The sequence below is a fragment of the Heterodontus francisci genome, chromosome 2 (assembly GCF_036365525.1).
Source record: "Heterodontus francisci isolate sHetFra1 chromosome 2, sHetFra1.hap1, whole genome shotgun sequence".
Classification (NCBI taxonomy): domain Eukaryota; kingdom Metazoa; phylum Chordata; class Chondrichthyes; order Heterodontiformes; family Heterodontidae; genus Heterodontus; species Heterodontus francisci.
Window position 1 is genome coordinate 51,654,851 of NC_090372.1, and position 24,119 is coordinate 51,678,969.

Consider the following 24,119-nt stretch of genomic DNA (forward strand, 5'->3'; position numbering starts at 1 on the left):
GTTGAGTCTCCACTGCAGGTGCCCGCACTCGATTAGCAGAATGCCACATGGCCCAAGAATCCTCTTCTGGGGAGCAAGAAGAAGCCAATGCCCCAGAGGGCGCACGGTCTCCTGCTACTTCTTCCACCTCCGTCAGCGCAAATACATCCACACGGTCCACGAGGGGTTTAAGATTAGAATCCGGGTCACAGGCTGGTGTGCACGACACAGACGTGTCCCAGCAGCTGAGGAAGCGTGTGCCAGCCGGGTCCCCCGACAATCAGAGGACTGCTGGGGACCGGGCCCCTACTCAGCCCCTCACTCATGATGATCCTCTTTTGGTTGTGATAAGAGGTTTGCTGGATGTGCAACAAAGCCATGTGGAAAATATGTCGGAGATACCTGAGGTCATGCTCCATGCAAGTCTGGTTGAGTACTCGAGCCATATGCGATCTGACCCGCAATCCATCGCTGTTGCTGTTGGCTCCATGCAGCAGAGTCTAAGCGAGAAGGGGCTGAGGAACCTGGACCTCCCTATGGGTACTCCTTCCCCTCAGGGAGACAGGCAGGTGCCATCGTGCACACAGATGGAGGAGGAGCGCGTGCTAGCTTCTCTGGGGCCTTCCTCTCAGGACACCCCCCAGGAAAGCAGCGTCTCGTCCTCACCCCTAACATTGACCCCTTACCTCCAGCTGGTGAGCTCAACCACCATGGCTGCACAGCCCAGTTGTATGGAGCCATCAAGGCCCTGTTCCTCTAGAGGATGCCATCATGGTCATCCACAGCAACGGGGCAGCACACGGAGCAGACTGCCTCCACCTCAGCGACTAATGGTTGCGTAGCACCTAGACGTAATGGCAGGAAAAGAAAATTGAAATAGTTTTGAGCATGATGGTGGCACGGGTGCTGTAGAAATGTTCATGAATGCAAGGATGCATTAAATCATTTTTATTTCTTGCAAAATTTGATCCACCCGCAGTAATGTTTTGCTTGGTTACAGATGGACACAAAGAAGTTTTTTGGAGGCCTCTGGCAGGAGCGCAATGATGTTTGTAAAGCATCTCAGGAAATGTCCAGTGTCCATATCTCATTGGAATTTTAGCCTTCAATCTTCAATGATGGCTGCTTTCCTATTGATGATTAATAACTTTTTCCAATACTGTCATGCATTACTTTTATTTTCTACGGTCATAATTTAATGCTGCTTGCAGTGGTGTGTAGTCGCATTCATCATAGCCCATGGATGATTTAATTGCCAATCACATGAAATAAGACCTCATGCAAAAGGAAATTTATGTGGGGAATTATGTTTCTCCCTTGGGAGTTCCAAGGGAACTGGGAGTTCCTCAAAATGTAGGAGTTATGACAACTCCCTGGGAAACATGTGCAAACTGTGGTCCTGTGGTCACAAACCAGCTGCACGGTGAAAGAGTGGAAGCCTTTGCGATTAACCAAGACAGCAGGCTGGTCCCAGGGAGCTCTAATGGCCACATGAGTACAGTCAATCACCCCTTGCACCCTAGGGAAGCCAGCAATGGTGCCGAAGTCAGCAGATTTTTCTGCCTGACTGTCCTTGTCTACAGGTCAGTAGATGAAATCAGTGGTACGTCGAAAAAGGGCATTGTTCATATCTTTGATGCACCTGTGGGTCGCAGACTGCAAGATGTCACATATGTCACCCGTTGATCCCTGATAGCAAAGAAATTGGGTGCGATAGTAACCTTGAGGGTAAGTAGCATGGGGTTCCCAATGAAAACAAGCAGCTGCAGGTAATGCTGAAGGATCGTGTACATTTCTGAAGCATTGCAAGTCACATCCTCATGCTTCTCTGACATTGCCTGTCTGACATCTGAAGGTAATGTGTCCTTGTTCTAAGGATGTGATGACATGCCAGCGCCCATCTTCGATAATGCCTTTCCTGGATGGCTTCATTCTGAGCAACCTTACACTCTTGTGCTGCCTGCTGCTCTTGTTGAGGTTCATCCGTTGATCACCAAGATCCCTCCTCAGTCTTTCCCTTTGCAATTGTTCGTGTGTTAGAGGACAAATTGCGTGTATGAGACTCATGTCTTTGCAGCTTTACAGTTGTTGAGGAGAGAAGAGTGTTGTAAAACATCCTTCTGCCATTCAGCAGAACCATGAAAGTCATGAGCAGATCGCTGTTATTTGCCTTACATTTGCATGCAGCAGATCACCCACCATCTCCTCCCAATCGACTTGCATTCCTTGATTGGATATATGGTTTGCATTCTTCTTCCAGAAAATGTTGCGTCTGTGATATCAGGCAAGTTTGCCCACCTTCCAACCTCCTGCCACCTTCCAGCCTGCACCCATCACCCTTGACCCACCTAACTTAACCTTCACCCTTTCCCCGTTACCATAGAACCTACCCCATTACCTGGACTGGCTCATCATCAATTTATACATGCCATCCCTCCCCCTGTTCCTACTTCCGTCACCATCCAAATGCTGACTCTCACCCTTGAACCTCCAAGAATCCACCTTGATATAGTTACAGATTTCCAATCCCCTTTAAGTTTCGACCTTTCCCCCCTAGCATATACAATTGCCTCCTGTGACTGTGACCATATCTTCTGCCAGCCAGTATCCTGATGTGGACAAACAGGATCCTCCCTCCTATAGGCCTCTCCCTGATGTGGACGCACAGGATCCTGCCTTTATAGGCCTCTTATGAGCGTCAGTTTACTGACAAGAACATATCAACCGCCCACCCCCTGCAACCTCACACAGCCAGCCTCATTGTCAAAATCACCCACTATACACCCTGGACTCTGCCCTCCTCCCTCCCCTGCTCCTCCACGCACCCAACTACAAACACCGAATGCTGCCCTCCTCCCTTCCCTGCTCCTCCATGCACCCGAGACCCCACTCTGTCCTGCTTGACTACCCTTCCCTGCTCCTCCATGCACCCACGACCCCACCCTTCGCTCCCCGATGATCCTTCCCGCTCCTCCATGTAGCCCCCGCCCATGCTGTCACCGCCATCCCCTGAGATGATTCACTCTTGCTGGTGCCGAGCCTGGAGGCAAACATGCATTCCAATGCTGGTATTAATTTAAATGAAATTAATTTGAATGAAAGAGAGAAGAGCACAGTCCTAAGACTCAATTACACAAATCTGACTGTTGCAAGCCACGTTGAAACATTCGTGAACCAGGTGGCACGGGAATATAGCTCGCTGATCAGTTAATCTGCAGGTAGGACTAAATCCTAACTATACGAAGGGTAATGAGTACTGTAAATAAATGCAAAGCTGCAATCCGCCACCGCACGGGTGAACACCGGAACGCAGCAAACCCACTGACGACTTAATTCCTCTAAAATATCCCGCCGTCGGGAATCCGGAAAAACACCTCCCGCCTAAATATATCACCCTGCACGCCACCATATGCGCCACCACAGACGGCATAAAATTCCCCCCGACGTGTTTACTCATGCTTTCCTTTCTGAGGCAATAGAGTACATGTGGTATTATCTATCATTGAGTAAATTGTCCATAGTATGTGGAGGGACTTCTTTTTGTTCTTGGGATATGAGCATCACTCGCAAGGCTGGAATTTTATTCCCTATCTTTAGTTGCCCCTCTGAAGGAGGTGGTGAGCCTTCTTCTTGAACTGCTGCTGCCCAAGTGGTGAAGATACTCACACAATGCAGTTAGGTAATGAGTTCCAGGATTTTGACTCAGCAGTGATGAATGGAGATATATGTCCATCAAGATGGTTTATTCCTTGGAGCGAAACATGGAGTTGTTGGTGTTCTCATGCAACTGTTGCTCTTGTCCTTCTAGGTAGTGAAGATCATGGGTTTGGGAGGTGCTGCCTAAGGAGTGTTGCCAACTTCCTGCAATGCATCCTGTAGATACTATAAACTGCAGCCAAGGTACACTGGTGATGGTGGGAATGGATGTTTAAGTTGGTGGATGGGGTGCCGATCAAGCAGACTGTTTGGTCCTTGATGGTGTGGAACATATTAAGTTTTGTTGCAGTTGCACCCATCCAGATAATGAAGAGTATTCCATCACACACCCGATTTGTGCCTTCAAGCTGGTGGAGTACCTTTGGGGAGTTAGGAGGTGAGCCATTGCCACTGAATATGCAGCCTCTGACCTGCTGCAATAGCAATGGCAATTATGTGGCTATATTCTAGTTGGGTTTCTGGTCAACGGTGACTTCCAGGATTGTGTGGGATTCAGCAATAGTATTGTCAAGGGGAGGTGGTTAGACTCTTGTTGGAGATAATTATTTCTTGGCACCTCTGTGATGCCACTTATCAGCCTTAGCCTGGATGTTGTCCGAATCTTGCGACATTCGGGCAAGGTCTGCTTCATTATCTGCAGAATTTCAACTGAAATTGAACACTGTGCAATCATCTGTGAACAGCCCCACTTCTGAGCTTTTGATGGAGGGAAGGTCATTGATGAAGCAGCTGGGCCAGGTCACTGCCCTGAGGTATGGTTTACTCCTGCTCCTATTTCTTATTTCTTATGAACTCCTGCAACAATGTACTGTGCCTCAGATGATTGGCCTCCAACAACCTTAACCATCTTTCCTTGTGCTAAATATGATTTCAGCCAGTGGAGAGTTTACTCCTCCTGATCCCCATTGACTTAATGCAAAGCATTAAGGTAGATAAGTCCCCAGGGCCTGATGGGATCTACCCTAGAATACTGAGGGAGGCAAGGGAAGAAATTGCTGGGGCCTTGACAGAAATCTTTGCATCCTCATTGGCTACAGGTGAGGTCCCAGAGGACTGGAGAATAGGCAATGTTGTGCCTTTGTTTAAGAAGGGTGGCAAGGATAATCCAGGAAATTATAGGCCGGTGAGCCTTACGTCAGTGGTAGGGAAACTATTAGAGAGGATTATTCGGGACGGGATTTACTCCCATTTAGAAACAAACAAACTTATTAGCGAGAGACAGCATGGTTTTGTGAAGGGGAGGTCGTGTCTTACTAATTTGATTGAGTTTTTTGAGGAAGTGACGAAGATGATTGATGAAGGAAGGGCAGTGGATGTTATCTGTATGGACTTTAGTAAAGCCTTTGACAAGGTCCCGCATGGCAGACTGGTACAAAAGGTGAAGTCACACGGGATCAGAGGTGAGCTCGCAAGATGGATACAGAACTGGCTCGGTCATAGAAGACAGAGGGTATCAGTGGATGGGTGTTTTTCTGAATGGAGGGCTGTGACTAGTGGTGTTCCGCAGGGATCAGTGCTGGGACCTTTGCTGTTTGTAGTATATATAAATGATTTGGAGGAAATTGTAGCTGGTCTGATTAGTAAGTTTGCGGACGACACAAAGGTTGGTGGAGTTGCGGATAATGATGAGGATTGTCAGAGGATACAGCAGGATATAGATCGGTTGGAGACTTGGGTGGAGAAATGGCAGATGGAGTTTAATCCCGACAAATGTGAGGTAATGCATTTTGGAAGGTCTAATGCAGGTGGGAGGTATACAGTAAATGGCAGAACCCTTCAGAGTATTGACAGGCAGAGAGATCTGGGTGTACAGGTCCACAGGTCACTGAAAGTGGCAACACAGGTGGATAAGGTAGTCAAGAAGGCATACGGCATGCTTGCCTTCATCGGTCAGGGCATAGAGTATAAAAATTGGCAAGTCATGCTGCAGCTATACAGAACTTTAGTTAGGCCACACTTAGAATATTGCGTGCAATTCTGGTCGCCACACTACCAGAAGGACGTGGAGTTTTTGGAGAGGGTACAGAAGAGGTTTACCAGGATGTTGCCTGGTCTGGAGGGCATTAGCTATGAGGAGAGGTTGGATAAACTCGGATTGTTTTCACTGGAACGACGGAGGTGGAGGGGCGACATGATAGAGGTTTACAAAGTTATGAGTGGCATGGACAGAGTGGATAGTCAGAAGCTTTTTCCCAGGGCGGAAAAGTCAGTTACTAGGGGACATAGGTTTAAGGTGCGAGGGGCAAAGTTTAGAGGGGATGTGCGAGGCAAGTTTTTTACACAGAGGGTGGTGAGTGCCTGGAACATGCTGCCAGGGGAGGTGGTGGAAGCAGATACGATAGCGACGTTTAAGAGACATCTTGACAAATATATGAATAGGAAGGGAATAGAGGGATCTGGGCCCCGGAAGTGCAGAAGGTGTTAGTTTAGGCAGGCTTCAAGATCGGCGCAGGCTTGGAGGGCCGAATGGCCTGTTCCTGTGCTGTACTGTTCTTTGTTCTTTGACTTAGTCAGAAGCGATCAATATATGATCAAATTCTACATTCAACTTGAAGGAGAGAAGAGTGGCTCTAAGACTAGTATTTTAAACTCAAATAAGAGAAATTATGAGGGCATGAAAGCAGAGTGAAAGTAGAAAGATAAAGTGAACTGGCGAATTAGGTTAAGGAAAAGATCAGTAGAGATCCAGTGGCAGACATTTAAGGGGATATTTCAGAATACACAGAATAGATACATTCCAACGAGAAAGAAAAATTCCAAGGGGTGGACCCACGATCTGTGGTTAACGAAAAAGTTAAAGACATTATCAACCTTAAAGATAAAGCATATAATTGCACAAAGATGGGTGGCAGGTCAGAAGATTGGACAGAATATAAAAAACAGAAAAGAATGACTAAAAGATTGATAAGGAGGGAAAAATTAGAAAAATTAGAAAGCTGGCTAGAAATATAAAAACAGATAGTAAGAGTTTCTACAGATATTTAAAAAAGAAGAGAGTTAACAAACTGAGCATTGGTCCTATAGAAAGTGAGTCTGGGGAATTAATAAGGGAAAATAAGAAGATGGTAGATGAATTGAACAGGTATTTTGCATCAGTCTTCACCATAAAGGCTACACGTAACATCCCAGAAATAGCTGTAAATCAGGAAATGGAAGGGAGAGAGGAACTCAAGAAAATTACAATCACCAGGGATGTGGCACTGAGCAAAATGTTGGAGCTGTGGGCTGTCAAGTCAGCGGGTCCTGATGGACTTCATCCTAGGGTCTTAGAAGAAGTGGCTAGTGAGATTGTTTTTAATTTTCCAAAATTCCCTAGATTTGGTGTAGGTTCCATTAGATTGGAAAATAGCTAATGTAACTCCTTTATTCAAAAAGGGAGAGAGACAGAAAGTAGGAAACTACGGGCCAGTTAGCGTAACATCTGTCTTAGGGAAAATATTAGAAGCAGTTATTAAAGACATTATAGCAGGGCACTTAGAAAAAGTCAAGGCAAGTCAACAGAGTCAACATGGGAATAAAAACATAATATAGCAGATGCTGGAAATCTGAAATAAAAACAAGAAATGCTGGAAATGCTCAGCCGGTCTGGCAGCATCTGTGGAGAGAGAAGCAGAGTTAACATTTCAGGTCAGTGACCCTTCATCAGAACTGGCAAAAGTTAGAAATGTAATAGATTTTCAGCAAATAAAACGGACGTGGGGCCAGAGATAACAAAAGTGAAGGTGTTGATAGGACAGGGTCACAGAGAATAAGTGACCAGAAGGTCATGGAGCAAAGGCAAACAGTTTGTTAATGGTGTGTTGAAAGACAAAGCGTTGGTGCAGAGAGGGTGTTAATGGACAGAAAAATGAATAGCCCTGGCCCAATGCACAAACATGAAAAAAACAGTGGGCAGGCACATGGTAAGAAAAATGAATAATGAAAGAAACTAAAATAAAATAAAATGAAAAAAGGAAAAAATAACTAAAAATAAAAAGGGGGGCCCGTCATGCTCTGAAATTATTGAACTAAATGTTCAGTCCGGCAGGCTGTAGCGTGCCTAATCAGTAAATGAGATGCTGTTCCTCGAGCTTGCGTTGATGTTCACTGGAACATTGCAGCAAGCCCAGGACAGATACGTGGGCATGAGAGCAGGAGGGTGTATTGAAATGGCAAGCAACCGGAAGCTCGGGGTCATGCTTTAGGACTGAGCAGAGGTGTTCCGCAAAGCGGTCACCCAATCTGCGTTTGGTCTCCCCAGTGTAGAGGACACCACATTGTGAGCAGCAAATACAGTATACTAAATTGAAAGAAGTGCAAGTAAATCACTGCTTCACCTGAAAGGAGTGTTTGGGGCCTTGGATAGTGAGGAGAGAGGAGGTAAATGGGCAGGTATTACACCTCCTGCGATTGCAGGGGAATGTGCCATGGGAAGGGACGAGGTGTTGGGGGTAATGGAGAAGTGGATCAGAGTGTCACGGAGGGAACAATCCCTTCCGAATGCTGACAGGGGAAGGGAGGGGAAGATGCATTTGGCAGTGGCATCACGCTGGACGTGGCGGAAATCGCGAGGATGATCCTTTGGATATGGAGGCTGGTGGGGTGGAAAGTGAGGACAAGGGGATCCCTGTCGTGGTTCTGGGAGGGAGGGGAAGGGGTGAGGGTAAAGGTGCGGGAAATGGGCCAGACACAGTTGAGGGCCCTGTCAACCACAATGGGGGTGGAATCCTCAGTTGAGGAAAAAGGAAGACATATCAGAAGCACTGTCGTGGAAGGTTGCATCATCAGAGCAGTTGCATCGGAGATGGAGCAACTGGGAGAATGGAATGGAGTCCTCACAGGAGACAGCGTGTGAAGAAATGTAGTCGAGGTAGCTGTGGGAGTCAATGGGCTTATAATGAACATTAATAGACAGCCTATCCCCAGAGATGGAGACAGAGAAGTCGAGGAAGGGAAGGGAAGTGTCGGAGACGGACCATGTAAAGGTGAGAGAAGGGTGGAAATTAGAAGCAAAGTTGAGAAAGTTTTCCAGTTCGGGGCAGGAGCAGGAAATAGCACCGATACAGTCATCAATGTACCAGAAAAAGAGTTGGAGGGGGCCTGAGTTGGACTGGAACAAAGAATGTTCGACATATCCCACAAAAAGACAGGCTTAACTAGGACCTATGCGGGTACCCATAGCAACCCCTTTTACTTGAAGGAAGTGAGTGGAGATGAAGGAGAAGTTATTCAATGTGAGAACAGGTTCAGCCAGGCGGAGGAGGGTGGTGGTGGATGGGGACTAGTTGGGCCTCTGTTCAAGGAAGAAGCGGAGAGCCCTCGAACCGTCCTGGTGGGGGATGGAGGTGTAGAGAGATTGGACGTCCATAGTGAAGAGGAGGCAGTTGGGGCCAGGAAACTGGAAATTGTCAAAATGACAAGGTGTCAGAAGAGTCACGGATGTAGGTGGGAAGAGTCTAGACAAGGGGAGAAAAGATAGAGTCAAGATAGGAAGAAATAAGTTTAGTAGGGCAGGAACAGGCTGAGACATTGGGTCTGCCAGGACAGTCTTGTTTGTGGATTTTAGGAAGGAGGTAGAAGTGGGCTCTCTGGGGTTTCGGGACTATGAGGTTGGAAGCTGTCGAGGGAAGATTTCCAGAGGAGATGAGGTCAGTGACAGTCCTGTGGACTATAGCTTGATGTTTGGTGGTTGTGTCATGGTCCAGGGGGAGGTAGGAAGAGGTGTCTGAGAGTTGGCGCTAAGCCTCTGCAAGGTCGACAACAACAGTACTACCCTTGTCTGTAGGTTTGATGACAATGTCGGAGTTAGCCTGAGAGAACTGAGTGCAGCAAGTTCAAAGGGAGACAGGTTAGAGTGAGTGAGGGGGGCAGAGAAATTGAGATGGCCGATGGCTTGCTGACAGTTTTCATTGAAAAGATCAAGAGTGGGTAATTGGCCAGAGGGAAGGGTCCAGGTGGAGGGAGAATGCTGGAGGTGGGTGAATGGGTCTGCTGGTTGGGAGAAGGACTTCTGGTCAAAGAAGTGAGCCCTGAGGCGAAGGCGACAGAAGAAGAGCTCAATGTCATGCCGAGCGCGAAATTCATTGAGGTGGGGGCATAAGGGGATAAAACTGAGTCCTTTGCTGAGTACAGAACGTTCAGCATCAGAGAGGAGAAGGTCAGAGGGTATCGTGAATACATGGCAAGAGGTCAGATCAGAAGGGGTGGGGGTCAGAGGGCCTTGAGGGGAAGAAGGATCTGGAGGATCATTAGTCCCCATCAGCTGCTGGATTTTGCGTTCCTTAACATCTGAAATAAAGAAAAAATGTTTTGTGTTAATGTGTCGGATAAGATGAAGGATGAAATGAAACTGCGGAGTAGAACAGCTTTGAGATAAGATGAGGCGGTGCTTCTGGAGAGAGAGGTCCAGTGTGTACATGTGGCGATGCATGGCACTGAGTGTGGATCTCAGGATGCGGCGAGAACAGCAGTCCGAGGAACATTGTATTTCATGGTGTTATGAAATGGAAATCATGTCTAACCAGTTTATTGGAGTTCTTTGAAGAAGTAACATGTGCTGTGGATAAAGGGGAACCGGTGGATGTATTGTACCTAAATTTCCAGAAGGCATTTGATAAGGTGCTACATCAAAGGTTATTGTGGAAAATAAAATCTCATCATGTTGGGGTTAACATATTGGCATGGTTAAAAGATTGGCTAGCAAACAGGAAACAGAGATTAGTCATAAATGGGTCACTTTCTGGTTGGCAAATGCAACGAGTGGTGTACGACAGGGATCAGTGCTGGGGCTCAACTTTTTCCAATTTATATAAATGACTTGGATGAAGGGACCGAAGGTCTGGTTGCTAAATTTGCTGATGACACAAAATAGGTGGGAAAGTAAGTTGTGAAGAGGACATAAGGACAAAGGGATTATAGATAGGTCAAGTGAGTGGGCAAAGAATAAAAAAGCATATTATCTAAATGATGAGAGATTGCAGAGCTCAGAGATCCAGAGGGATCTGGGTGTCCTAGTGCATGAATCGCAAAAGGTTAGTATGCAGTGCAGGTACAGCAAGTAATTAGGAAAGCTAATAGAATGTTATTGTTTATTGTGAGGTGAATTGAATACAAAAGAAGGGAGGTTATGCTTCGTTATACAGGGCATTGGTGAGACCACATCTGGAGTACTGTGTCGTGTGTTGGTCTCCTTATTTAAGGAAGGATGTAAATGCATTGGAAGCAGTTCAGAGAAGTTTCACTAGACCATAACCTGGAATGGGTGGGTTGTCTTATGAGGAAAGTTTGGACAGGCTAGGCTTGTATCCACTGGAGTTTAGGAGAGTAAGAGGTGACTTGATTGAAACATATAAGGGGTCTTGACAGGTTGAATGTGGAAAGGATGTTTCCTCTTGTGGGAGAATCTAGGACTAGGGGTCACTGTTTAAAAATAAGGGGTCACCCATTTAAGACAGAGATGAGGAGAATTCTTTTCTCTCAGAGGGTTGAGAGTCTTTGGACCTCTCTTCCTCAAAAGGCAGTGGAAGAGTCTTTGAATATTTTTAAGGTAGAGGTAGATCGAATCTTGATAAGAAAGGGGGTGACAATTTATTGGGAGTAGGTGGGAATGTGGAGTCTAGGTTACAATCAGATCAGCCATGATCTTATTGAATGACAGAGCAGGCTCAAGGGGCCAACTGGCCTACTCCTGCTCCTAATTCATATGTATGTTCCTATGTCGTATGTTCATCTAATAAAGCATGAAACTCAAGGAGAGGATTGTTATTATGGTGATTGAGGTGAGGCAGTCAAAAAATCAGCAATAGGAAGATGGACCATTTCTCACACTGCTGCTGTCACAAGACAGTTTAACCTGTGATGGTCAATATTTGTGCAACTTCTCTACCTACTTGGAATATGTGTCTGAAGACAGGACAGCCAACAAAAGGGCATTAATCTCCAAATCAGGAGAAATTTATAGGATGGAGCAGATAGTATTTCTGAAGAGTTATGTAAAACAAGAAAGCAGAGTGTGACAGGAAGGGACAGAGAGATTAATGATAGGTAGCCAAGATTAGTTTATTCATCTTGACAGGCTGTTTAACTAGGTCCTGGATTTAAAATACAGAAACAGCAGCATCTCTCATAGACAAAATGTCATTTACTCACCAAAGCTAGTGACAGAATTAGTTAAACACAATTACAAATAAAGAGCGCCCTTCGGTTCCTCCGATAAAGCGATTCTCTTAAATTCACTTATGTCTATATTTCAGTCTATCACTGTCTATTCCGATTCAGCTCTGACAAGATAATTATTAGCAAAAAGCTTTTCTGGAAAAGGTTGAGTGGATGTTATTGCATGTATTATTCAGTTATAAGATGTTTCATCACTATCTGTAAGAATGTACTCCAGACTAACCAATTTATGTCCAAGCCACATCTCTTACCTATTAGCAAGTTGCACTTTTAACGTAATGCAATTATATGATGCAGACAACTTTCGAATGGCATTGGCCACTCATGTTATCTGCCCTCAAACTGGATAGTAAATGATGTACGTTTCAGTTACTGATCTGTGACATACTTGTAAAACTTGTCCTTTAATTGAACTCGCAGCAAAAAAAAATCTTTCTCTGTCCTCCCTCTCTGTCTCCGCACTCTCTGTCTGTTGCCCCTCTCTCTCCTGGTCCACCCGCTCTCTCTCTCTCTGTCCCTCCTCTCTCTCTCTGCCCCCTCTCGCTCTCCATCCCCCTGCTCTCTCTCTGTCCCCCCTCTCTCTGCCCCTCTCTCTCTGTCTCCCCTCTCTCTATCCACTTCTCTCTCTGTTCACCCCTCTTTCTCTGCCCTCTGTCTCTCTCTTTGTCCCTCCTCTCTCTCTCTGTTCCCCATCTCTCTCTGTCCCCCCTCTCTCTGCCCCCCTCTTTCTCTCTGACCGTTGCTGAGAGCAGGAACAGCGGTTTCTGAACTTTGGACAGATTCGTGGTTTCCTAGCCAGCTTTTAAAAAACAAATCGGAACCCACCAGAAAACCACAAACCTGTCCGAAGTTCGAAAACCGTTGTTCCCACTCTCAGCACCTGTCAGCTGTGAATATGGAAAGGAGCGTTAATGAGCATTAGATGAAGAGCTGAGCTTAGAAATTCCAATTCAGCTATGAAACTGAGTTGCAATTTTTTTTAAGCAAGTCTGGTCGGAAAGAAGAAGCCAATGGGAAATTTCATATTCCTGAAATTACCAGTCACAGACCTCAAAATCTTTTACCATGGACCCTGGTGTCCGTGTACAGACACTTTGCCGGCCCCTGCCTGGACGGATATGACCTCCTGCTGAGAATCCTTCTCCCCCTCTTCCTCCCTGATCTAGCAGCTTTCTTGCTATTTGCGGCCCTGTGCATTCTTCCTGTGATGCTTAATGTAAAACGAAGGCCTACCAGTGCACCCATATCTGAGACCTGGCATGGTCTCAATAGGCTGAATGGCCTGCTACTGTGCCATTATGATTTTGTAGCAGGTTTGTGAAAAAGCTCTGAAGTCAGAAAAAAATACTTCAGTGCCTATCACACCACTCCCTGTAGACCTTTGAAACTTGAAATTACTATGAAAAGCATCAAAAATGTGTAGAATTGTAGCAACAGCCAGGTGCCCGTGCAGACAAAATGATCTGGGTTCTGGATAACATCGGGCATACCGCCCAATGCCACCCCACACCATTTTGTCTGCCCCCACCGCCTCCCAGCCCATCTCGAAGGGAAGGATAAAATCTAGCCCTATAGTGCCCAAAAATGGGCACTACCAAAGCCAATTTCATTCTCACAGACTCTCCAAGACTGAATGGGGCCGATTTCAAAACCCCTGCCTACAACACACCAAACAGGGTCCTGGGGTAGAGGCGAGGCCAAATTCTTAAACAGTGAAATCAGCCAAACAAACAAGTCTACTTAAACTTTAATCACATTGGGTTTGAGGTATATCTGTAACCCGCTCTGGAGAGGTAGGTTAGTGATTATGATACTTCAGTGAGGCTCTGTTCCATTTGAATTTAATGGCTGCAGAGGTGAGTGTTCCCAGGGCTTGGGAGACCCAGCGGCTTATAGGAGGCAGGAGCTGCTAGATTGAACAGGTGAATGTATTTCAAGCATTGTTTGTGGGCCAGGAGGAGCAAGAGTGTGTCCCTCCAACCCCTCAAACAAACCTTCTGCCGCAACCTCTCACCTCCACCATAATCTTACCACCCTCCCATGATCTCTCCCTCCTGTGGTCTCTTCCTCCTGCAATCACGCCCCTCAAACCCCCTACCCCACCAACCTGGCAATTTCTCCTCCCTGTGATTTCTTCCCTGACATAATTGCTTCCCCAGCGATTTCTCTTGCACAATCTCATCTGGCTCACAATCTTTAACCTGCCACCCTGTGAGCTGTTCCCCATCACATGATCTCTTCCTCTTCATGATCTCTCCCTTACCCCACAATCTCCCCCCCCCCCACCCCTTGATTCCTCCCCACCCCACAACCTCTCCCCACCATGATCTCTTCCTCCCTCACCCCATGATCTCCCTTCTTGCTGCCCTCCACTACAATGTCAGGTCTTCACTGATTGCCAAGGACTGTCCTCCTGTCTGCAGCCTTCTATCACAGGCTTTCCAAGCAGGCAGCCAGCCAGCCTTCAATGTGGCAGGCTGTCGAGCAAGAAACTGAGCGAAAAGATTATAATGAGGTCCTGCTGTTAAATTCCTCAGGACTCCCTCCTTCCTGAGATTTTTGGGTTTCATGGCCACAGACATGCAGCCCTACTCCCTCCCCAGCACCCTGTAAATCTCAGAGCCAATGTCTCAACCTTTGCTTAGTAGTTTTTGGCTTTGTGTCAGAAGGTCATGGGTTCAAACTCACATTCCAGAGACTTTAATATTCTCAATAGAAAAAATAGGAGCAGGAGTAGGCCATTCTGCCCTTCGAGCCTGCTCCACCATTCAATACGATCATGGCTGATCATCCAAACTCAGTAACCTGTTCCCACTTTCTCCCCGTATCCCTTGACCCCATGAGCCCTAAGAACTATATCAATATTTTTTTTTCACAGAAGAGATCACAGCTCCAGTGACCCGGGTTCAATTCTGGGTACTGCCTGTGTGGAGTTTGCAAGTTCTCCCTGTGTCTGCGTGGGTTTCCTCTGGGTGCTCCGGTTTCCTCCCACAGCCAAAAGACTTGCAGGTTGACAGGTAAATTGGCCATTTTAAAAAATCGTCCCTAGTATAGTTAGGTGGTAGGGGAATATAGGGACAGGTGAGGATGTGGTAGGAATGTAGGATTAGTATAAATGGGTGGTTAATGGACGGCACAGACTCGGTGGGCCGAAGGGCCTGTTTCAGTGCTGTATCTCTAAATCAAATAAATAAATAATATATAATCTTGAGTAACACTTCATCTCAGTACTGAGGGATTGCGGCATTGGTTGATGCATTCAACACTGACTGCACTTTAAAAAGTAATTCATTAGCTGTGCAGCACTTTGGAACTGCCGAAGGATATGAAAGGCACTATAAAAATGGAATTTCTTATTTGTTTCATTTGAATATCAAATAAGTAATCTGACAGTATGGACAGGTCAAGAAGGTGTTGTGAGGAAAATATTGCACCAGCTTAGTTTTTGTGACTCTCCTTTCACTGCCATGATAGGAGAAAAACATGCAGAAAGGTTGGCTAATGACTAAACATGTTCTGCGTACGTTTTGGCTTGATTCAGACAGAACTGAAGCATCCACATTTTTGTTGTTGTCCAATTTAACCATAATTATGCTCAGTGCAGGTAACTGGATTGAGAATTTAACAGTCATCTATAGTACTTAGAATTACATTGAATTTTAGAGTATGGGAGCAGGCCATTTGATCCAATTGGTCTGTCCTGTTGTTCATGCCACACACGAACTCCTCCCACTGTACTTCATTCACCATATCAATTAATCTTTCTGCTCCTTCCTTCCTCCTGTACTTATTTAGCTTCCTCTTAAATGCATCCATGCTATTCACCTCTAAAAGGGAGACAGAAAATATGATGAAACAAAAGAAAAAGGTGTATGATTCATGTCAGGTGAGTTCTTAAAGCTAGAACCAGGCCAAATTCATTAAGTTGAGAGGGGAAGTGAAGAGGCAAATAAGATTGACAAAGAGATATTATGAGAATAGAATGGCAGTTAGCATAAAAGGGAACCCAAAAATCTTCTACCGGCATGTAAATAGTAAGCGGGTAGTAAGAAGTGGGGTGGGGCAACTTAAGAACAAAGAGGGTGATATATGTTTAGAGGTGCAGGGCAAGGCTAGAATAATTAATGAGTACTTTATATCGGTGTTTACTAAGGAAGAGGATGCTGACAAAATATTGGTATAAGCGGAGATGATAATGGTAATCGATGAAATGAAAATTGATAAGCAGGATGTACCTGGCTATGCTTAGAGTGGATAATTACCCTGCGTCGAATGGCTTGCATCCCAGATTGCTAAGAGAAATGCAGCTGGAGATACCAGGGGGACTTGCCATATTCTTCCATACTTCCCTAAATATGGGGGAGGTGCCAAAGGAATCGAAAGTTGCAAATGTGACGCTCTTGTTCAAGAAAGGGTATAACTCCAGGCTGGTCAGTTTAACAACAGTGGTAGGTAAGGTTTTAGAAACAATAATCAAGAAAGGATTAATAGGCTTGATTTTGAGTTAATTGAGGAGAGCTGGTACAGACTTGTAAAAGGCAGATCGTGTTTGACTAATTGAATTTCTTGATGAAGTAACAGAGAAGATTGATGAAGGGAATGCAGTGGATGTTATCTATATGGATTTTAAGGAAGTGTTTGACAAAGTACCACACAAAAGGCTGGTTTACAAAATTGAAGCTCATAGAATAGGAGGGTCAGTGTCAGCTTGGATAAAAAATTGGCTGAAGGACAGAAAATGGTGAGTTGTGATAAATGGTTATTTTTTAGACTGGAGGTTGGTAGACATTAGTGTCCCAAAGTTCAGTGTTAGGACCACTGCTTTTTTTGACAATGACTTGGTTGTTGGAATACAAAGTAAAATTTCAAAATTTGCCCATGATATCAAACTTGGAGGTGTGGCAAACAGTGAGGAGGATGCCAATCTTTTCTTTTCAAACAGTACATAACCAGAATGGGCAGACAAGTGGCAGATGGAATTTAATACAGAGAAGTGTGAGGTGATGCTTTTTGGCAGAAAGGACAGGAAGAGCCAATATAACCTTAATGGGCTGAAAATTTGGAGCTCCGCGAAGTCAGGAGGTGGGGCAGCTGTGAAAATGTCACCACCAGCCACCTTGTCAGTTACAGGATGCAGTTCCCAATGCTGGCAGTGATAACTAGGATGTGGGAGAGCGGGACAAGAAACCCACTCTCCTCCCACTTGAGGCCAATTAAATTAAAGCTCATTAAGATCTTGTTGAAGTTGAAGGGTGGAATATTTAAAGGGCTGCATGGGTTTCAGAAGCTGTCAGTTTCTGATCAGCTGAAGAGAGGAAAGTACAGAGTGGGGAGCCACACAGTTGGCGGCCAAGGTGGGCACTCAGGTATTGAATAGGGGCGTCCCATCCCTAACATTGTGGGGGTAGAAGAGCATGGGGCAAAGCAGCCAAGGACAATTGGGTGGCCACCTGTCCAAAAGGAAGGCTGCAGCTGGCAATAGGGGTACGACTGTTAGATTTTGGGCCCAGTAGCAATGAGAGGCAACACCCTCTGCAGGACGGGATATTGGGTTTCATAAGTAGAGGCAGCGAGTACAAAAGTCGGAAAGTTATACTGAACCTTTGTAAAGCTCTGGTTAGGCCACAACTAGAGTATTGTGTCCCATTCTGGACACCACACTTTAGGAAGGATGTGAAAGTCCTTTAGAGGGTGCAGAGGAGATTTAGTTCTAAGGATGAGGGATTTTAGCTACAATGTTAGGCTGGAGAAGCTGGGGTTGTTCTCCTTGGAGCAAAGGAGCTTGAGGGGAGATTTCTCAGAGGTGTATAAGATTATGACAGGTTTAGAAAAGGTAGACAAAGAAAATTTGTTTCCATTAGCTGATTGTGCAAGAACTAGGGGACACAGATTTAAGGTTTTGTGCTAGTGATGCAGGGGGATATGAGGAAGAACTTTTTTACGCAGCGAGTTGCAATGACCTGGAGTGGTGAAAGCAAAAATGATGAATAACTTCAAAAGGAAATTGGATAGGCATTTGAAAGAAGTAAACTTGCAGGGCTACAGGGATAGAACAGGATGATGAGACTGGCTGAATTGCTCTACAGACAGGGGGCATGGACACAATGGGCTGAATGGCCTCCTTCTGTGCAGTAATGACTCTATGGGCTGAATTTTATTTTGGTGATGGAGGTCCTGGCCGAGTTCAACAGTGGACAGATAATTAACTGCCCGCCATAGGGGGTCATCACCTTTAAGGGACAAGATCCCATACCAAAAGCCAATCAATCAGAGGGCTGACAGCTGAGCAGTTTCAGCAGCGCTACCAGGAGCAGTGGCCACTGCTAGTACTGTAGGAGGCCCGAGACCAGGAGCAGCCATGGAGTCCCCGATTGCAGGTAAGTGGGGCTGGCTCACTGGAGCCATTCAGGCAGGCCCTGGTAAGGGGTTGGGGGGGTGAGGGGTGCTGGTTTTTGAGAGCAGAGAGTTGATAGTGTTGGCGCAGAGGTGGCCTTTGCTGTCGGGAGTCCTCCGTAGGCCACAGATTGCCCAAGCAGGAGGGCCGTCCTCCAGCCCACAGGGAGGTAGCCTGGAGTTACTGGGTGGCCTCCCTATGTGGCGGAGGCTCCCCGACCCCCACCACTGGTTAAATGCCAGTAGGAAGAGGTCCTTAAGTGGCCATTAATTGTCCACTTAAGGGCCACAATTGGCCTCCTGGCATGAAGGCCAGCCTCGGTCTTCCCCGCCATTGATAAAATTGAATGGTGTCAGGAAGGCGATGGGAACTCCACCCCACTGCCTTTCCTTGCTATTTTATGGACCGCCCCCGCTACCCTGCTCGGCCCTAGATGGATGATAAAATTCAACTCTAACTGCTCCACAGGTCATTCTGAACAAAGAAATTTCTCCTGAGTTCCTTATTAGATTTATTAATGACCATCTCATGTTTATAGCCCCTAGTTTTGGACTCCCCCACAGTGGAAACATCTTCTTTACATCTACCCTCTACCAGGTCACCTCTCAGTCTTCTCTTTTCTAGGGGAAAAAAGCTCCAGCCTGCTTAGTCTTCCCTGATAGTTGTATCAGCTCTGTCCTGTAACATCCTTGGAAATCTGTTTTTGTACTTTTAAGTGCTTCTGTACCCTTTTTGTAATATGGAGATCAGAATTGTACACAGTGCTCCCAAGTGTGGTCTATGTAAGTTTTAACATAACTTTTCTGCTTTTGAATTCTATTCCTCAGATTTATGTATACAAATACTGACATAGAGAATCTGTTACTCTACCATCCAATTTAAAATAGGTACTGAGATAAGTGCCCCGAATAAAATTGAGGGGGATTATCAGCATTATATAACACCACTTTTTGCTTTTTGATTTTTTTTGGTAGTTCAGGACTGCATACTGGAGAAAGTGGAACAAAAACAGGAAAAAGCAATACACCCGCCATTCGACAAGTGCCAACAGTAGTGGTTGAGTACGATGATGACAAAGAAAATGTGCCTAATGAATCAGACTATGAGGACACTTTCAGTATGTGTGGGGAGGATGAAGAGGATGATGGTGATAACGATGATGATGATGATGATGAAGATAATTTTTTCACAAGTATGAACAAGTGATGTTAAGATGTTAATGCCTTAATTTGCAAACACCAGAGAAAATCAGAATTTCTGTCAAGCTAATCAGCAGCAATCCATGGTGACTCAGGTCTCAACCTATGTGCCTTTCAGGCTTGTGGGTTGTGTGGCTCATTATCAACTATTCAGCTATTTTGTTTATTCAGAAATAAATTATTGTCTTTCTTTTAAATAGGAAGCTTTACCTATTATTTGTTCTTATATATGATTTTCAAATAAACTTTCAGAAAATGTAGTCTTCAAAATAAATATTGGCTTATCAGTGGCTCATTGAGTTTATGACTGAGTACTTCAGCCATATAAACCAGGAGGGCCCCAGATTCGATCCATGATTTGTGTTGAATTACTTGATCTCAGCTGCAGCAACCATTGTGATTGGCCTATACTTATGCTTCTGATGACCATCTAGTACCACCTGGTCAAGTGTGCATGTGCAGCCATCGCATGAGGATAGCAACAGGCTTGCCAAAGAAATCCTGAAATCCCCTGCAAACAGCTGACTTTCTAGGCTCGCCACTTAAATAAGCGTTGGGTGCAACTGACGCCCATAGAACGATAACTCAACAAGAAGTCAATGGCTTCATAAGGGGAAGAATCTGTTAGAAACAGAAAAGGATAAATAAATTGCTAAATGTGGAAGTTGTTGCTTTTCTAAATATGAGTTTAATGCATCAGTTCTTACTGTGCCTTGGTTGTGCTATATTTGCTTAACTTGCCAGACTCCACCTCATTTTCTTTAATTTCTTTATAGGCACATTAGCATTAAAAGTTTGTAGAAAAGACTCTTTGGCAATAAAATTGAGCAACAGGCCATCAAAGCGTGAGCTGGAGGAGAAGAACATTATTCCAATGCAGACAGACGAGGAAAGACTTGAAATGAGGCAGCAAATTGGAACAAAGCTGACAAGGTTGGTTATAAAAATGGTCTGTAACTTGTACATGGAATGCACTTAATTTAGTAAGTAATGAACCTTGCCTCTCCTGGTTTTGTCCAATTTCTGTTTTCAAGCCTTTCTGTTGGCATGGGTGAGCTAATTTTACTCAAACTTTTCCACAACTTTGACACAAGCACTACTCACTACTCAGATGACAATGAGAGCGCAGAGTATTGGGTAACTTTAGTACTTCCAGTACAGAGCTTTGATAGTAATGTGTGTGGGTCAGAGTATCAGAGATTTAAAAGCTCATTTAAACTCTTCCTGCTCAGCAGAAACTGGGCAGGCTGGCAATTAAAATGGACTGTGTGACTTACCCTCACCGATCCGGCTGCTTTCTAATCTATCTGCGGTTACAATCTTAACCTGATATTTTGAGCAGGCAAGCGGGATACCTGCCTGAAGGCAGCAGGCTTTTTCTTTAAATATGTAGATTGTACTCCGATGACATCATTTGGACCATCTGCAATTTTTACCCAAGGCTTGCATGGGGAAACTGTCGTCGCTTTCCCACCAGGCCAACCTGATAGATAACAAGAGCAGATATAACCAGAAGAGGCACTGAAAGTAAGTGACTTTTTTTTGTAGGTCAGAAAACCTGACACCTTCTCTACCGAGGGTTTCACTCCCATTCCCCAACCACCTCCCCTCCCCTGACTGCAATGTTCTCCTGACAGCCCTCACAACCATTGTGCTGAACACTCTTCCTCCAGGTGCTGTCACCTGAAAGCCTGCTCCTTCCCACCAGGCGTTAAGCTATCCCGGTCTCATGCTGTGGAGGGCAGAGGGCTAACCTCCTCAGCTCCCGCCCACAAGACTCCCACCAGCAGTTAAAATCGGTCCTTTAGTGTTTTAGCTCTGTCACCAAACTGTATTCTTGTCATCCATGCTAACGGTGACAACTCCAGGAAATATTCCAAGTTAAGATATAATCTATTGTAAACATAGGTTATCTGAATTTTGGAATTGAGGGTGCAAAATTAAAATCAAGAGAATAGACAAATTGTGACGTAGATTGTGAAAGACTCCACGTCAAAGCTAGCATAGTGGTTTGGGCCATAGATGGCAGATCAGTTCAATGTAGAAAATGATAAAGAATTTTCCATACCCCCACTTTGTAATTTAGGGTATACAAGGAAATGCACCTTAATAGTAAGATTTTAAATAGAATAGAGGTGCAGATACATAGGATTAGTGGTGGCAACACAAGTAGCTAAGGCACCAAAACAGAGAAAGTGAATCTTTGGTTATGTGAGGCTTAGCGATAATGTTGAACTTGCACCAGATCTTCGTTGGGCTGTAGTTGAGGAACTGTGTACATTGTGGGCACCCCATTACAGCAATGCAATAAAAGCTGTTGTTAAGGTGAAGTATATATTCAATAGGATGTTACCTTGATCCAATTATAAAGAGAAACTTGGCTTTTTTCACTCAACCGGAGTAGGGTTAACTGGAAACTTGATGGAACTCTTCAAGATTAGGAAGTGTTTTGATAAGGGAAATACTGATCCAGTTTTTTCCCCACTGGGGTGCAAGATGCTAATGAGGACACATTTTTTTGCTTAGAAGGTGGTGAGAATGTGGAATGACTTTTCAAAAATCATTGTTGAAGCAGAGGCCAAAAGTTCTTTCAAAGGTTATTACCTGCTTGAAGAAGAGGAATTTTAATGAACAGGGGGAGCAAGCAAAATACTGGGGGCTGAATTTTATGAGGCCTCTGGCGTCGGGGTCGTGGTGGGAGGCCCTGGAAAATTCTTCGGGGAGAGGCCCACCACGACACCTGACGCCGAGAAGGCTCTACCGCATTTTACAGGCGGTGGCGAGGCCTCGGTCTGGCCCCCGGACCTTCACTTCAATATTAAAATGAAGTCAAATAAATGCAAATTAACTTACCTTGTCCTGGCGACCGTCCCACGCCTATATTCCGGCTGCCGGCTGCACCTCCCGCGCCTTTGGGGAGGGGGGAAAGGAGTAAAAATTTTAGGGTGGGGGGAAGCGGGGAAACACTTTTTATAGGCTGTGGGGATGGTGAGAAGGGGTTGAAGGGCAAATGTTACAAGGTTGGGTGGGGTGGGGTGGGTGCTCGTGTTGGCAATGAAGTTTATTTAGGGTCAGTGGCCCTAAAACAGACATTGTCGGGTGGTGGGGGAGGTGGGGGGGTGGTTGAAAGGGCCTCCAGTTTTTACTAAAATTTTAAATTGAAATTTATAAAAATGTCCCTTTAAAAGTTAAAATTTCCTCTAAGGGCTTGAAGCCCTTTAGAAATGGCACTTGCGCCTGCGCGGTGACGCCGTTGCCGGACATGCAGCAGCCACCCCCTCTACGTCATCGGGGGTGGCTACTCCACTCCCTCCATTTAAATGAGCCCCCACATGAAATATCGCGGGGGGCTCAGCAACGGTGCATCCGTGCGGGAAGACCGGTGATATCGGAGCACTCTGCCATGAATGGCAACACACTTATAAATTTCAGCCCTGATTTGCACATGAAGAAAAACACCAGCACAGATGTGATGAGTCAAATGACTTGTTTCTGTGCTGAAACATTCTGGCCAGGATTTTACCAGCCATCTGCAGACTGGCTGGGAGATAGGAGGGCTGGTAAAATGGCGATGGAAGAGGCCAGGAGGGAAGTCCAATGTCTTCCTGCTGCCACGGCATATTGTGAAAGGTTTGAATGGCAGAAACTTGGCTGCCAACGACCAGAGGAGGTGGAAAATTGGTCGGAAGCGGTGGAAAATTGTGCCGCCCAAAAGCCATTTACCAACATCAGATAACTGTTGGATCGACTGTCTAGACGTCCCACAATTGAGCTACCCTTTAGATTAGATTAGATTAGAGATACAGCACTGAAATAGGCCCTTCGGCCCAACGAGTCTGTGCCGACCATCAACCACCCATTTTATACTAATCCTACACTAATCCCATATTCCTACCAAACATCCCCACCTGTCCCTATATTTCCCTACCACCTACCTATACTAGTGACAATTTATAATGGCCAATTTACCTACCAACCTGCAAGTCTTTTGGCTTGTGGGAGGAAACCGGAGCACCCGGAGAAAACCCACGCAGACACAGGGAGAACTTGCAAACTCCACACAGGCAGTACCCAGAATCGAACCCGGGTCCCTGGAGCTGTGAGGCTGTAGTGCTAACCACTGCGCCACTGTGAGGCTCGAAAGGGAAATTCTGCTCCTCCTTGTTTCACAAGAAAAGTAAAACCAAAATTTAAAACTTGACAGTCCTCTATGCCACTTGGTTGGTCTGGTGGGACACTTATTGCCGATTCCTGCTCAGGCCATCGAGTGAACATTGGCTGTTGACCTGATGCATATGTTTAAAAGGGCATCACCAGCTTTGGGTGTGTCTTTTCCACCTACTCAGGAAAGTAGGTGAAAGTCCCAGCAGCTCACTGACTGGTAAATAACTTGGGCGATCTAACTGTCCATCTGCCTGGTCTCTGCTAGTCTGATAGGGGATTCAACAAGATTGGCCTCTCAGTTTATATTGAAGTGCTATGATTATTTTAATATTCGCCTACACAGTAAAGTTTTCAGGAGCTCATTACTCATTATAATTACCGACAAAATAATAGGAAATTGCCATAATGGCATCACAACAGGATGTTTCAAAATGTCAGTCAAGCAACACATTGTACATTTTAATTCATATTAGTTTTAGGGGCAAGGTTCATGGTTTACCACAGGATTCTAG

At 45.4% G+C, this 24,119-nt stretch overlaps 1 protein-coding gene across 10 annotated transcripts in view; it reads left to right on the forward strand.

Annotated features, from left to right (window-relative positions):
• Positions 1-24,119, forward strand: part of LOC137384353 (phosphatase and actin regulator 1-like) — an 859,907-nt gene that overhangs the window by 684,175 nt on the left and 151,613 nt on the right. For all 10 annotated transcript variants that reach the window (XM_068058280.1, XM_068058345.1, XM_068058335.1 and 7 more), the window contains 2 exons: positions 19,219-19,436; positions 20,220-20,376. In XM_068058280.1, coding sequence (XP_067914381.1) covers positions 19,219-19,436; positions 20,220-20,376 — 375 coding nt within the window. The remainder of the gene's footprint in view (positions 1-19,218; positions 19,437-20,219; positions 20,377-24,119) is intronic.